General features: G+C 33.9%; 1 protein-coding gene across 2 annotated transcripts in view; it reads left to right on the forward strand.

Moving 5' to 3' along the window:
• The window catches only part of LOC111696347 (uncharacterized), a 43,378-nt gene extending 34,892 nt beyond the window's left edge, over positions 1 to 8,486 (forward strand). For both annotated transcript variants that reach the window (XM_023465935.1, XM_023465936.1), the window contains 10 exons: positions 333 to 438; positions 1,049 to 1,738; positions 1,792 to 1,979; positions 2,086 to 2,489; positions 3,008 to 3,310; positions 3,935 to 4,205; positions 6,439 to 6,640; positions 7,029 to 7,120; positions 7,855 to 8,213; positions 8,417 to 8,486. In XM_023465935.1, coding sequence (XP_023321703.1) covers positions 333 to 438; positions 1,049 to 1,738; positions 1,792 to 1,979; positions 2,086 to 2,489; positions 3,008 to 3,310; positions 3,935 to 4,205; positions 6,439 to 6,640; positions 7,029 to 7,120; positions 7,855 to 8,213; positions 8,417 to 8,484 — 2,683 coding nt within the window. In that variant the 3' untranslated portion in view covers positions 8,485 to 8,486. The remainder of the gene's footprint in view (positions 1 to 332; positions 439 to 1,048; positions 1,739 to 1,791; positions 1,980 to 2,085; positions 2,490 to 3,007; positions 3,311 to 3,934; positions 4,206 to 6,438; positions 6,641 to 7,028; positions 7,121 to 7,854; positions 8,214 to 8,416) is intronic.
• Positions 8,487 to 12,337: the final 3,851 nt, after the last annotated feature.

A 12,337-nucleotide genomic window follows, 5' to 3' on the forward strand; every position in this document is an offset into this window, starting at 1 on the left:
CCTATCTATCAATTGTTATATCTGTCAAATGTCCTGTATATGAAATGCCTGTACAATGAAATGTCCTATCTATTAAATGTCCTAGCTATAAAATGTCCTATGTATGAAATGTCCTGTATTTGTAATTTCCATTTAAGAAAGATCCTTCATAAAATGTCCTAACACTACAAAAGACAATTTCCAACCCTTTCTATAAAATTTTAACCTAAATAGAATGGCCTTTTCCTTTTGTGGTGTTTCATCCGGTAGCGTTTAAAAATGTGTAGCGGTTTATTTCCGTCGGAACGAAAAAAAATTATTCAACATTTTGTTAAAATGATCAAAACATGAAGAAGAACCAGTCTTATTATGGGAAGAGAACTGGAGATATCTAACTCCAGTAATTTCTCCTTCCATCCTTACGGAGAAACTCAGATTTCAAAGATAAATCTGAAACAGGTAAACTGTTTTTAGCAAATTATCTTTTAATGTTTTATCAAAGCTCAATCCAAAATTGTATAAAGTCATTCTAACAGAATTGTTCAGTATTCCCTCTATTTCTCACTTCTTCCTACTCGTCAGTTTATGTTATAAAATTAAATCTACGCGAGTTTTAAGATTTCATTTTTTTTGACATTTTCTAAAAAATCCAAAAAAAATTAACAATTTTTTTTACCACCTCTTGACAAAAATTACTGATCCCCGATTGTTTCGCCAATTATTATTTTTGTGAACCGTTTTATGATGCTTATTTGTTCCTTGGTTAGGATAAAAAGTAAAATAATATCCCGCTCTGCGAAATTTACTTAAACAATTGAAAGATTCTATTCCAAAAATTTCTTTCCCTTGGATTCCCTTGGGTCTTAGGATATCCAATTAATGTAATTGTAAAATTACCAAAACATTTATAAAGTAATAAATAATTAAAATTGATCTCAAATCTCAGAAAACAGAACATGTGGCCGTATTTATTTTCTTTCTATTTTTCTTCAAAAGTGCATATTTTCCAAAATTTTATTTTGACAGAACTGTCAATAAGCTGTTTATAAAACTAATCTTATTTTACTAGGTTAAGAATGATACAACTTTGCTGGGAGCGAACACAAGTTCTAACTGGGAAATTAATGATTCTTTTAAATCAGGAATCCAGGTTTATCTTTCTCCAAACCTAACTCGAAACTCCAACATTAAGGACGAAGTGTTTATCGTTAGTGTAATATTCATGGAGCAACTGCATCTGACGGTTCGGGAATATCTTAACTCCGGGCACAGAATTTCTGCATACGAGATAAATTCCCATCTTATAACCATTGCATTGGAATCCGAGAACAGGATAAGAAAATCAGAGTTTACCTACAATCCTGTTGATACCATATCCATTGAGGAGGATTTTATCATTTCTATACAATTTACTTATCTCAACAGTTCTTTCAACCAAACTCTGAGAAATGTTAAATGCGGCGAAATTCCTGGAGATTCTCACAGAACTTTACTTAATCTTAAACCTACGGAGAACTGTAAGCTGAAATACACGAATAGGACGGGGTTGATGATCCCTACCTGTGAATGCAGCAGGACGGGAACCTTTGGTCTGCTGGTGAGTCGTCCTGCCCGGGAGTGGGACGGGATCAGAGTGAACGGAGTATCTAAACCCGTTGTATACGGTTGTTTAACCAGTTTTATCCTCTCGGTTTTAACTTGGGGACTCCTGATCAAATCCTACCTGGAGAACTCTAATAAACTAATCACTATTCTTAAGGTAATGTTTTCCTATCATGGTAGTTTATCATGATCTAATCTGTTTTTCTCTAGGTAGTGACAACATGCGGAGTAATAATGTCAGATATGATTTTTATGATAACTCTGAACCGTTTCCTTCCGACGGAATGGAACCACTACACTTCAGCCGGGTTACAGATCAGTACACTGACAAGTCTATCTGCTCAGCTCGGTATATCAACTCTAATCCTTCTACAGCATAGACGTATTCAACACTCTAGGAACAAAACTAGATTATTAATAGAACTATACACAGAAATCATCGATATATATATATATTGGTCGGTTTATTTACTCAATATAATTTTTGACTAGTTTGTGTTTAAGGCTCTCGTATATTCTGGTGTTCCTCGTTTCTGCATGTTCTCCTTCTATCATCATCGGAATACTCTCCATCGGATGTGGATTCAATGATTCTAAGTATGGAGGGTGGTGGCTCAACATTGGAGGTTTCCATTTTATCAGATTTATCGCGATTATGTCGGTGTTCCTTGCCTTTCTTCTCCTAGTCCTTGGTGTAACCTGGATTACTCTGTCCCGGGAGCTAAACACGTCAAGCCTTGAATCTAAAATGACGATCACAGTGAATCGCAGTCTCGGAACCTTGAAACGTGTTTTCCTCATCACACTTCTCCTTATCCTCAACACTATTCTCAGTATCATCTACTGCAACTCAGCAGGAGCAGACTCTATTGCAGAATATACTTTTGGGATATCCAGTGCTTCAGTAGGTAGGTCTAGCAGGATATCCAGTATTCAGTAGGTAGGTCTAACAGGATAACTAGTGGTCCAGTAGGTAGGTGTAGAAGGATATCTAGTGGTTCAGTAGGTAGGTCTAGCAAGATATCTAATGGTTCAGTAGGTAGGTCAATACGGATATCTATTAGTTCAATAGGTAAGAATTGCGGGATATCTAATGGTTCAGTAGGTAGGTCTAGCAGGATATCTAGTGGTTCAGTAGGTAGTTCTAGATACCGGTTTTTTTTCTGACTCAGAAAGTGTTTATTTCTGTGAGTCTCTCCGTTGATTCTTATAAACAAGAAATACAGTTTAAAGAAACAAAAACATTGATAATATTCACTATGGTATTANTCCATTGGTTCAGTAGGTAGGTCTAGCAGGATATCTAGTGGTTCAGTAGGTAGGTCTAGCAGGATATCTAGTAGTGCAGTGTCCGTGCAACTTTTTAAGTCACTGATATTATTAAATGCCCTGAACCTTAAATATTTCTAAATATGATCATGATCAGGATGTTTCCTGTTGTTCTGCTATATTCTCCGTAGTGAATCCTATATCATGGTGTGGTGTGGGGATAAGGATGCTTGGACAGAAATGAAACATGTTGTACAGGATAAAAGTAGAAATACTGGCAGTTTTAGTGATAGCGGAGCAAGTAGGATCACTAGCTCATCAGCTCAACCTAGTAGGATAAAAAGCTCAACAGCTCAGCCAAGTAGACTAATCAGCTCATCAGCTCAACCTAGCAGACTAATCAGCTCATCGGTGAAATCTAATAACAAAGAATCTTTCAGAGCAAGCGTTACTTTTCCAGGTAAAGAAATATTGTAAGAAATAGATTTAATTCAGTTTTTAATTCTAAAGATTAAGCTAAAATTGTGTTTTGAATACGCATTACTTTCATGGTTTATCATGTTTAAAGGGACTGATGGCGTAATTTCATGGTTTATCATGCTTAAAGGGACTGAAGGCGTAATTTCATGTTTATCATGTTATCATGTTTATCATGTTTATCATGTTATCATGTTTATCATGTTTAAAGGGACTGATGGCGTAATTTCATGTGACTATCCTATTATAAAGGGACCGTGTCCGATTCATAACGGTACCCTTCAAATCTTTTTCTAATAAAATATAAGATATTCATCTTGTTCTCTTTAAAATTGATTATTTGTAATTATGATTTCTCTCTTAATAATCAACATGGCACATATCTGGTTCTACTGAGAGAGTAGATTTAAGTATTTTCCACATTAATGAACAAAGATAGATTTAAATGATAACGTTGTCAACCGTCTTTATTTGAAATTACAAGGAAAGTTCCTTTTCAAGGTTGTTAAATGAATGATGGGCCTGGATGTTTAGAAGAAATGGAGGATTTACCTTTATCCGTCCTGAGTAAACTAAGATATTTGTTTTATATTTATATTCTGTCCAGGGATTAGAGAACCTAATAAAGAAGAAAACAACCAGATCTGTTCTAAACTGTATCCACTCACTCCCATCGAGCCTACTCCAGGACTCCAGGATACAAACAAATCAGAGACTAAACACCCACCTAGAGCTAGATGTTATATCAAGGATGATAATATATCCAGATCTCTGTCAAACCCACCTGAACCCTTGTCCCAGCTGCTGGGACGTGTATCCAAACAGCCCAGATCTTTTCTCCCGGATGAAGGAAGAAAGGTGGGACAGTATGGCTCCAGGTACTCATCTATTATCTTCCGTACTTTTTATATCTTCTTGGAGGAAAATTTGATAATATGAAGATATATCAGGATCAAGATTGTCTCACGCTTTCCTGACTTCAATCCATTTTAATAAGGAATTATTATCCAGCTTGCTTACACGGCAAGGATGAAAATTCTTCTTGCTAAAATGAAGTATGGAAAACCTGATTTAAGGATTAGATCACAGACTACACAGACTGCTTATCTCCTTTCACAGGGTGGGCTACGTAGGTCTAAGTTGACCCGGCACGACATACTACGTTTTTACGATAGGTTTTTAGAGTGCCATCTCACGGCCACTTGTTGAACATAATACCTAATCAGGGGTTAAGTTGTACGACTTTTAAAGAAATACTCCAATCTTAAACATGAAACATAACATTTATGAATTCAGTCTTTTTTGAAGATTTTGTGTTTTATATCCAAAGGATCCTTAAATATCCCTGAATGCAGATGTTTGCTGATTGGTCGTGTACAGTACTTGTACACAATAGAACATGCTGTGGAAAATATTGCATATTTTAGCTGATTAATCGATCTCTGTAACTCTCTTATCTCTGGTTTAGATTGTATTCCTGAAAATAGGATTTATCTTTGTACAAACTAACTTTACGTATTAAAAAGTTTATTATTTACTTATAGGCCTATTATTTTGATTTATTATCTTCGCCTAGATTTGCACTAAGCTTTCTAAAATAGTTGAGAAGGAGGGTTGGGGTTGAGGAACTGATTTTTATTAAAAGATATAAGCCCCCAAGCCATGTTATACAAATGAATCGGCCTGTTTAACCGTCTTCAGCACTAAAGATTTCCCAAGATTATGACAGCAGAAAGACGACTTGAAGGTCGTCCTTGACCTTTGTAAATATTTTGTTATTCATTCGTCAACCTACATTTCAATGTATCTATTGTTTTAAAAATAATTACAAAATTCATTGAAATTTCTAAATGTGGTCTGCTTGTTTTGTACCGTCAATATTACCCAGAGATTCTAAGAATTTCGTTTAGATTTTAATTTATTAAATAAAACCAAAACTGCTGAAATCTGAACAAAATGCTTCATATCTCCGGTAATATTGAAAGCATAACAAAGGCAGACCACATTTTGGGAATGACAGGACTATTGGTTTTTGTAATTATTACGATGTTATAGGCACTTTCCTAAAGGATTTTTTCTAAGTGGCAACTTGCCAAGGTTAAGTGGCAACTTTCCAAACGTGCAATTTCCCAGGCGGCAACTTCCCAAGTCTGTCCGCTTGGGAAATTGTCACTTAGGAAGTCGCCCTTGGAATAGTGCCTTTGGGAAAGTACCTAACACCATTTTTTTACTTCTAACGTTAGGTTTACAAATAAATGTCGCAAAATAATTTCATAAATCAAAGACGATCTTCAAGTTGTTTTGTTACCATCATGTTACACCTTGCATGAATTTTTCCTGTCTGGAAAATAATAATAAATAAGTAAATAGAGAAAACGCTCACCCATCAATTCCGAGAAATTGAAATCAAATCTTAATATGATTCAGTTTTCACAGAAACGCTTTGTCATTTCTTAGTAAAATTGTTTTAGGTCTTTATTTATATGCTTTGAGATAAAAGCCCGAGGTCCTAATCTCAGCTTCCAACTTTTCTCGGAAATATTTAAAACATTGACAAGAAATTATGTTCAATATTAACAGGGGTAAAGATGAGTCACCGGAGCAGGGAACTTTTGTGATGAATATCCATAACCTTGATTGCTTGATATCTATATCTGCAGTGGACACTTTTGAATTTTACGAAGAATCTGCGTGATCTCTTGATTTTGAACATCTCTACTTTCTCTAAAGATTAAGCTAATCTGAAGATTAAAAGAAGATCGTGATCAATGCTTGATCTCGATATCGACAATTTAAAAATTACCATCTCAGGATTTTTCTTTTTGGTAAACTTGCGGATTTTTATATATCACATATTTGCCAGATCTTCACATTTGATGTGAACTTTTTACGGCAATTTTTTAATGAAAAGTAACTCAAAATACCCACAATGCTTATACTTATAAATACTTATAAATGGACACGAACCAAATTTAAAGAGTTTTAGCTACGGCGCTATGCTATCTACTACTGGTTCAAATTTGAACCAACGATTCAAAGTTAAAGTTAAGGAAGGATTCTCTGGTAACCGTTAAGCTTAAATCCCATATTAATTCAATAATTTGTGTGAAGGAGGTCAACTATCAGCAGTAATATGACGTTGACCAACTCTACAGATGTATCGGAGTATGTACAACAAGAAACCAATCCAGTAAAACCAGACTTCTTCCTACACAACCTTAATCAGACTTCGGAGCTAGCTTCGGATTACTCCAAGATAAGGTTCTCTCCAGATACCTATGCAACTATGTCTCCGAGCTCTCCAATACCAGAGGTAAGGAAAACATATATTTATTATTATAATTTATTTTAAAAGGGACTGTGTAACTTAAAAGGATCCTCCAAACAAAGATAATGCCCGATTCACAACGGGTCCCTTAAAAACGTTGTCAGATCACGTTGTAAATTAGATGTTTATGTTTTTAATTTATAAAACTGATAATTTTTAATATTGAATTCTCTACAAAACTGACTTTTGCATTTCTACTACAGGAAACAATGTAATATTATCAGATTTAAACACTTAAAAACTTAGAAAATGGCAATGTGTTCCACATTATTGATAAGATGAAAGTTTGAAGAGTACCGTTGCGAATCCGGCATTGCTATCTTTGTTTGAAGGTCACTTGAAACTACGTAATACGCTAAAATAATTAATCAAGGAGTTTGAGGAAAGAATCTGGAAAGATGAAGACGACCTAAATCTGGAAATTTTCTCCAACTATATAAATACAGAGGGCTACAATGAACACAGGTTTGAAAATCTTTTTCATATTTTCAAACAAGTTTCGAATATTACAAGTTTAAACTAAAGAGTGATGATGAATCAAAAAGCCAAATTAAAAAAGGTATTTTTTTATATCTAATAAGCATTCATTGTATTCCATTTTTTGTTAATGCAGCTACCTTGAATTCATACTTCGTCATTTTTATTGTCATTTCATCATAAAAAATGAGTGATAGCCAAAAATTAAGAAAGTGTTGTACGATAAATTTATCTCTTTTGTTCGATCGAAGCCATGTTTATGTAAATCGGATGTTTCTGTCGTCATAGTTAATAAACCACAGATGGTAGAAATTTAGTTTGTGATAACCTGCATTCGATATTCAGTGAACAAACTTTTAAGTTGTGGTTTAAAGGGACTGTAAGCGTAATTTCAAGTGACCCTCCATGCAAAGAGGAAAATGTCCAATTCACAATGGTACCCTTGAAACCTTTGACTCTCCATCGAGATGAGAGGTCTTTCTTTTTAAACATATCGAAACCCGCTTGAGTGTCTCTAAAACGTGTACAGTCTGAACTAAAACTGCTGATCTATTACTTGCCTAGATCGACTTTTTTACGTTAACACCGTTTTCGCCGTAAGGGGATCCAGTAATATAGTAAATATCACATTATTTTTCCGGTAGCGTAATGTGCTCATTTATTTATCTTTTGATTATGCTTGTGAGTATTCATAAACCATCACTTTAAATCTTGATTTTTAGGCGAAGATCTGCTCTACTGGAGTCCAGGTTTAATTCTTCGAAAGATCAGAATCCTGGTTTAGTTACTCCAACTAGGTTAGAACACCGTGGGAACTGTTTACTAGACAACCCAGAGCTAATCAACGATGGTCTTAATGAGAGTGAAAACCAGGTTTCAAGTCAATCCAAACCTATTCCTGTAACCTATATCTTCGCAGAGTTGGGATCAATCTCTCCAAAGAAAAAGTTTGATGAGAACTTTGTGAAGCGGAGTTTTACTCCGAATGCTACACTTTCTCATCAGGATGCGTCTCTTAATTGCAAGCTGAAGTCGGAGTGGAGAAGTTTGGGAGAGATACGAGATATGGCAGGATTTTCAGGTTAGTATCGGGTCAACTTTTTATACTTTATCTTGCCTGATGCTGAAAGTTCTGAGGCGGGATTTGAAAGAGTAAATATATCTGTCAAATAGAGTTTACTTTTCGGGGTTTATAGGAAATTATGTTTTCACTGAATCGGAATATCTCTTAAAAATTGCCCCTGTCTGTGATTATCTGTATATAAAGACTGCCCATGTATTCAGGCACCGAGATGTGCAACGGAGGAGAAAGTTTAAACTCCGTCTTCTCTGAGGATATTACAGAAGGATAAGGGTAAAGATATATATCTATCTATATAGAATCAATGATGAATGCATATTTGTAAAATTTTTATGATTAAATCTAAAGAAAGAAACCGAATGTTTAAAACTATGTCAATCCTATATCCTGCAACTTACAAATCGCTTTCTCACTGTCAATTTTTTTGTGCTTTGTTTGGAAATTTGTTGTAATTTGCATTTATTCAATATAAAACTTATTAAAGAAGACACTTTGCTAATGCAATTGAATATAATAATCTAAGCAATGTCATTTTTCACCAGTTTTTATGTCGTTTTTTAACATTTATAGATCTCGATGTGTAAATCAAAATCTGGTAGCTATGTACGTGTTCAGTTGTACTTGCAATGTAATTTCTGGTATCTTGTCTTGAATTGAAACCAGAGTTTCAGAAACAATAATCTTGAATTAGTGTTTATATGAAATTTTATACTTTTACAGTGCAAAATGGGGGTCAATAACCCAGAATTTTTTGTTTTTCGTATTATTAAAAACATAACTCCGGAAATAGTTTTTTTTTGGAAAATTGTTCTCAAAAATATGTTTTTGTTTTATTTCTTATTAATCTTTTTTATCTATTTATTTATTTATTTATTGTTAATTAGTTGTTTGTTTGTTGTATATATATATAATGATGCCGAGCCTGAATAGTATAAATCGGAAATTAATTTTACAATTTATTTACATCAATACATGATGAACTTTATACCTTGCATTTCCTGTATCTTTTGAATTTCTTAATAAACTGTTTTGTGAAATAAAATTTTAGAAAAATGTTCTTCCAGGTTTTTCAGATTTAGGAAGCTTAACAGAGTTATATAACTAGATAGAGAACCATAGGAATTTGTTTAAATGTTTCTTTGTCAATAGGACAGTTCAGATTTAAAAAATGATTGAAGTTCAGAAATGTCTCCTGGAAATATTCTAATGTTGGTGCCATTTTGACAGTAATGAAAATTGTGCATCAACTTTGAGACCGAACCGGCTTTAAACTGCCAGCAGGCCTTCAGCATTGTGGTGCCATTAATACGAAGATTTAAAGGGAATGACTAGTCTGAGTAGTTATACATGATAGGTGAGTCGAAAGTGCAGTATTGTAGAGAAAAACAGTTGATACCGGTGAGACATACTTACGGTTTACAATTTTTTAATAATTGCTTCGCAGTATTTTACAATACTTCACCAGTTGTTTCAGTCAGCAGAAGAAACGTTTTTTACAATTATTTACCCGGACAGAACATTAGTTTTAGTTTCCATAAACGAATTCAAAAACCTTATCCTTATAGAAACCTAATAATTCCTAGAATTGGGTGTTATCTAACACTAACACAATGCTAGGTTTGTCTAATATGGGTTTAAAGAACTGATATTATGGTGAAAAGTTTTTTGCGATTTAAATCCGGTCTGATGGAAACCAACAAGGTAATTTCTGAAAGATTTAAATCTTTGTCAAGATGTGAAAGCATCTAACCGTATACACAGAGAAAAGTAAATATAAGTAGATAGCTAAATGTATTTTATAGACCTGTTTTTTTATTTTTCAATATTTTTACAGCAAGACAATTTGTAAACTGAAAAATATTTGTCTTTTGAGTATGAGAGTTTAAACAGGGTGTCTCAATAAACATGAGGATTAAGAGACAAATATGAGATAGAAAAAGCGTTATACTACCTAATTCCGATGTTCATAATAAAGTGACGTCTGCTAGAGAATATTTTTATTTTAAAAGTGGTAAAATGCTGTTTTTTTATTCTTCAAGACGTTGTATCAAGATAAATAGTTGAAGATGATTGGAACATTTGTACTTTGTTTGTACTGTACTGTACTGTACTGTACTGTACTTTGTTTTACACAGAACTTTCTCATTTTAATAGTCAAAACCATGATCAGCTACGGGTGGAAGGGGGAAATGTGTTACCAAGATTTGGATTTGGATAAAAAATGAACAATGAGGAACCATTTTCATGACTAAAAATAAATATTAAATAAAGATATTACATATATTTTAATTATAACAGTTAATTTTTATTTTTTCAACCGATACATGACGTCTGTAGTTTATTGAAGAACTTTTTAAATTTTATGTCGTCGTTATTTAATTATTTAAAAAACTAATTCTGAAAACGTATCTTATTCTGTTTTTTAGCTTTATGATTGAGATAGATTGAGATAGCGCCCTACTGTACGCCCACTGTGCATCCTGTACATAAAACTTTCAAACGTCGCATACCGGCTTGTAAGACACCGGTACGCGGCAACCCTGCACCCTCTACCTACCTGATCCGTGACAATTTCATGGCACTTTATCGAGATATATGGACAAGGAATTTGGCGCTTTATCAATATTTGCTCTTTAAGTCATTTGATATTTATATCTTATACCTTGTGCAGCCAACTAATCTACATATTCTAACTGTTTCCAGTCGTATGTGCGTTGTCCCTCTTATAAAATGAATAAAATAACCCTAAATGGCAGGGGTCAAGCGAGTCAAGCCCTATCTGATGTTTCATGGATCAAATAGCATTTAGAGCAAATTATGTACGTAGAGAAAATGCTGGAGGGCAAACGCATTATGATCTATGAGAAAGCAAAAGATCAACGCCATGAAGCAGGGGCGGATACAGGATTTAAGTGAGGGGGGGGGGGGGCAAGATTTTTTAGGAACAAAAAAATTAATAATTAGGAACAAAAATTTTTTTTGACTTAAAAGACTCAAAAAGAGTCAAAATTAATGACTAAAGACTAAAAAACTAGATTTTTAAATTTTAGGAACAAAATCAAAGGATTAGAACAGGAATTTAGGAACTATTAAAAGATTGTTCAGGAATTAGGAACAGAAATAAAGGATTAGGACAGGAATTTAGGAACAATTAAAAGATTGTTCAGGAATTAGGAAAAAATTAAAGGATTCAGACAGGGATTTAGGAACAATTAAAAGATTGTTCAGGAATTAGGAACAAAAATAATGGATTAGGACAGGGATTTAAGGTGGGTCGGACACAGTATTAGGAACAGGAACAATAATAGGAGCATTAGCAATTTAAGAACAAAAAGAAATTACTAGTTATACTTAAATGCATGAAAATTAGGAACAATATTACAATTTTGATAAATGAGTATTAATTAAGGAACATTACTTATAGTTATGAACAATTTTATAACTTAAGTCTAGTTTCTTACAAATTTCTAATTCTAAATTTATCGCTAACAATAACATTTATCAAAATGGGAACATTTTATGCCTCGAAATCTCAGGGGGGGGCAAATGTCCCCCGCCCCCCCCTGCATCCGCCCCTGCCATGAAGCAAATGCTACAGTGAAAACCTGAAAATTGTTGAATAAGCATAAAAGCAATCATCAATTTTGTCACTAAGCAAATAGTTTCACTATTGTAGCTTAAAATTTAAAAATCCCTTAGAAATAAATCTGTGTTAGTGATGCACTGGATGCACATTGGACATTGAGTACTTAAAATCAGAACTCTGGTCTAAAAGTCGTCTTCCTTTTCCACAGTTTTCTGGTTCTCATTGTAAATGTGTATATGATTACATACAAGAACAAAATAAACAATATGTAATAAGTATGCAACATCCCCTTGCAGTGTTTCTTTTTAACCTGGTACAGACGAAGAAGTTCTTCAGCAAAGAACTATATCTAAATCACGGTTGACTATAAAATCAATTTGAATTCGGTGATTGGTTTCAACTTTGATGGCGCGGCCAGACTTTTTAAAGTACTCGGCCTATCACAGGCTTTTTTGACCTACTCCACGATCTTAGTTTAGTGTGAAGTATTCTCAACAACCATTCAGGTTTTCTTTTTCATTTAAGATCCCACAACCGG

This window comes from Eurytemora carolleeae, unplaced genomic scaffold (assembly GCF_000591075.1).
Source record: "Eurytemora carolleeae unplaced genomic scaffold, Eaff_2.0 scaffold28, whole genome shotgun sequence".
NCBI classification, from domain to species: Eukaryota; Metazoa; Arthropoda; class Copepoda; order Calanoida; family Temoridae; genus Eurytemora; species Eurytemora carolleeae.